This window comes from Eriocheir sinensis, chromosome 61 (genome assembly GCF_024679095.1).
Source record: "Eriocheir sinensis breed Jianghai 21 chromosome 61, ASM2467909v1, whole genome shotgun sequence".
In the NCBI taxonomy this organism is placed as follows: Eukaryota; Metazoa; Arthropoda; class Malacostraca; order Decapoda; family Varunidae; genus Eriocheir; species Eriocheir sinensis.
The window spans coordinates 8,879,090-8,881,589 of NC_066569.1; the positions used below are offsets into that span (position 1 = coordinate 8,879,090).

The 2,500-nt window shown below is 49.2% G+C and overlaps 1 protein-coding gene across 6 annotated transcripts in view; it reads right to left on the reverse strand.

Annotated features, from left to right (window-relative positions):
* The window catches only part of LOC126986357 (cell adhesion molecule Dscam2-like), a 93,649-nt gene that overhangs the window by 49,669 nt on the left and 41,480 nt on the right, over positions 1–2,500 (reverse strand). For all 6 annotated transcript variants that reach the window (XR_007739624.1, XR_007739623.1, XM_050842413.1 and 3 more), the window contains exons 8-10: positions 2,314–2,434; positions 460–638; positions 1–81 (exon numbers count right to left, since the gene is read on the reverse strand). The exon at positions 1–81 is cut by the window's left edge and continues 61 nt beyond it. Coding sequence is in view for 4 of the 6 variants with exons in the window: in XM_050842413.1 (XP_050698370.1) it covers positions 1–81; positions 460–638; positions 2,314–2,434 (381 nt within the window). In the remaining 2 variants the exon portion in view is untranslated. The remainder of the gene's footprint in view (positions 82–459; positions 639–2,313; positions 2,435–2,500) is intronic.

A 2,500-nucleotide genomic window follows, 5' to 3' on the forward strand; every position in this document is an offset into this window, starting at 1 on the left:
CCTGGACGACACACCGCAGCTCAGCCGTCTTGCCCATGTCCACAACCAGCCGCCGGGGTGACACGTGCACACTCAGCGGCTCTGGGGATGGGTGGACATGGATGTGTAAAGGGGGGGGAGGGAGGAGGTGTAAGGGAGAAAGGCAGGGTGGTATGGATGGGTGGATATGGGGGAAAGTGGGGGATAAGAGGCGGGATTGTGAATAGACTGATATGACGCACCTTATTTCACCCCCAACACACCCACACACTCCCCGCACACCCTACCCAGCACCCTTTCACCCACACATCCACAAACGTCACCCAGAACAAACAGAGAACTACACCCACACATATCACACCCATTTCCCCTCCACTCCCCCCTCACACACTTCACCCTACCACACACTCATCCCCTATCACCCATGCCCCCACTGACACACTTCCCCCTCCCCCGTCACCCATCCCCCCCCACACTCACCCGTCACCAGCAGCGTCGCCTCCACGGTCTCATGGCCCATGCTATTGTTGACGAAGCACATGTATTTGCCCTGGTCACCAACGCCCACACCCGTGATGACCAGCAGCCCGCCCACCTGGCTGTACCGAGACGACCCGCCCACCACACCCGCCGTGACGCCCTCGCCCAGCCGCAGCCACCTGGGGGAGAACATGTGGTGAAGGAGGTGATGAGGATGAAGTAAAATGGGTTGGGAAGTGGTAGGGAGAGATAGGGATTGATGGGGAGGGGGAGGGTGGGGTATGGAGGGATGGAGTGTCGTGGAATGTGATGGGGAGGGGTAGGGAGGGATGGGGAGTAATGAGGAATGGTAGGGAAGGATGGGGTGTGGTGGGGAGGAGTAGGAGGGGTGGGGAGTGATGTAGAGTGGTGGGGAGTGATAGGGAGTAGATAAAAAATATGACTAAAATATGAAGAAAAAAAGAATTGGAAGAAATAAAGAAGAAATAGAAGAAGAAAAGGAAGAAGAAAAGGAAGAAGAAGAAGAAGAAGAAGAAGAAGAAGAAGAAGAAGAAGAAGAAGAAGAAGAAGAAGAATTAGATTAAAATAAAGTGGAAAAACAGTAAGGAAGTGTTTATGGAATATGTAACGAAGGAAGAAGAGGAGGAGGAGGAGGAAGAGGATAAGGAAGAGGAGGAGGAAGAAGAGGAAGAGGAGAAGAGGAGAAAAATAATTAAGGGAGTGATTAAGTAGATTAAGAAATGATTGATTCTGACAGGTACGAGAAAAATGGTGAGAGAGAGAGAGAGAGAGAGAGAGAGAGAGAGAGAGAGAGAGAGAGAGAGAGAGAGAGAGAGAGAGAGAGAGTGTTCCATCATCATAAATATCAAGAAAAAAAGAGAGAAAACTAAATGTCAACAAAAGATAAAAAACAAACAAAAAACAAAATCAAATGAAAAAAAAAAAATATTATCTCCAGTAAACCCATGTATGTATGTATGTATGTATGTATGTATGTATGTATATTGGATGTGTGTATTAAGTGTAAGCAGACATGTGTAAGTAGATGTAAGTGGGACTGGTGTAAGTAGATTATATTGTAAGTGGACGGGTGTAAGTGGATGGTTGTAAGTGGGTGTAAGTAAACTGTGAGTGTAGGAGGGTGGAGAGAGCATAATAAGTGGATATACATGGGTGGATAGGGCTGTAAGTCAATAGGGGTGTAAGTGTGTGTGTCAGTGGATGTAGGTGGGCATTATACTAACCTGTAAGTCGGTGTGTAAGTGGCTGCTCTAAGCGGGTGTAAGTGATGGGTGTACTGTACATGGGCGAAAAGGGATGCTAGATGTGTAAGTCAATAGGGGTGTAAGTATGTGTCAGTGGGCGTAAGTAGGTGGGTGCTCTAAGTGTGTGTAAATCATAGGAGTACATGGGTGAATAGGGATACTAGATGTGTAAGTCAATAGGGGTGTAAGTATGTATGTCAGTGTGTGTCAGTGGGTGTAAGTAGGTGGGTGCATAAGTGGCTGAGTAAGTGATTGCTCTGTGTAAGTGATGGGTGTACTGTACATGGGCGAAAAGGGATGCTAGATGTGTAAGTCAAAAGAGGTGTAAGTGTGTATGTTAGTGGGCGTAAGTAGGTGGGTGCGTAAGTGACTACTCTGTGTAAATGATGGGTGTACTGTACATGGGCGAATAGGGATGCTAGATGTGTAAGTCAATAGGGGTGTAAGTATGTGTATCAGTGGGCGTAAGTAGGCGGGTTGGTAAGTGATGGGTGTACATGGGCGAATAGGGATGCTAGATGTGTAAGTCAATAGGGGTGTAAGTGTGTGTGTCAATAGGTGTCAGTGGGCGTAAGTGGGCGTGACTGACCTGTAGGTGGGCGTGGGGTGGCTCTGGGCGGCGCAGGGCAGCACCACCCACTGCCCCGCCCGCACCGTCACCGTCACACGCTTGTCCACGATCAGCCGGGGCGCCACGTCACCATGGGGCTCTGGGTGGGGGGGGGAGGGGGAGAGAGGAGAAGGATATAGGCCTAAGGATCTAAGAGGGCAAACTG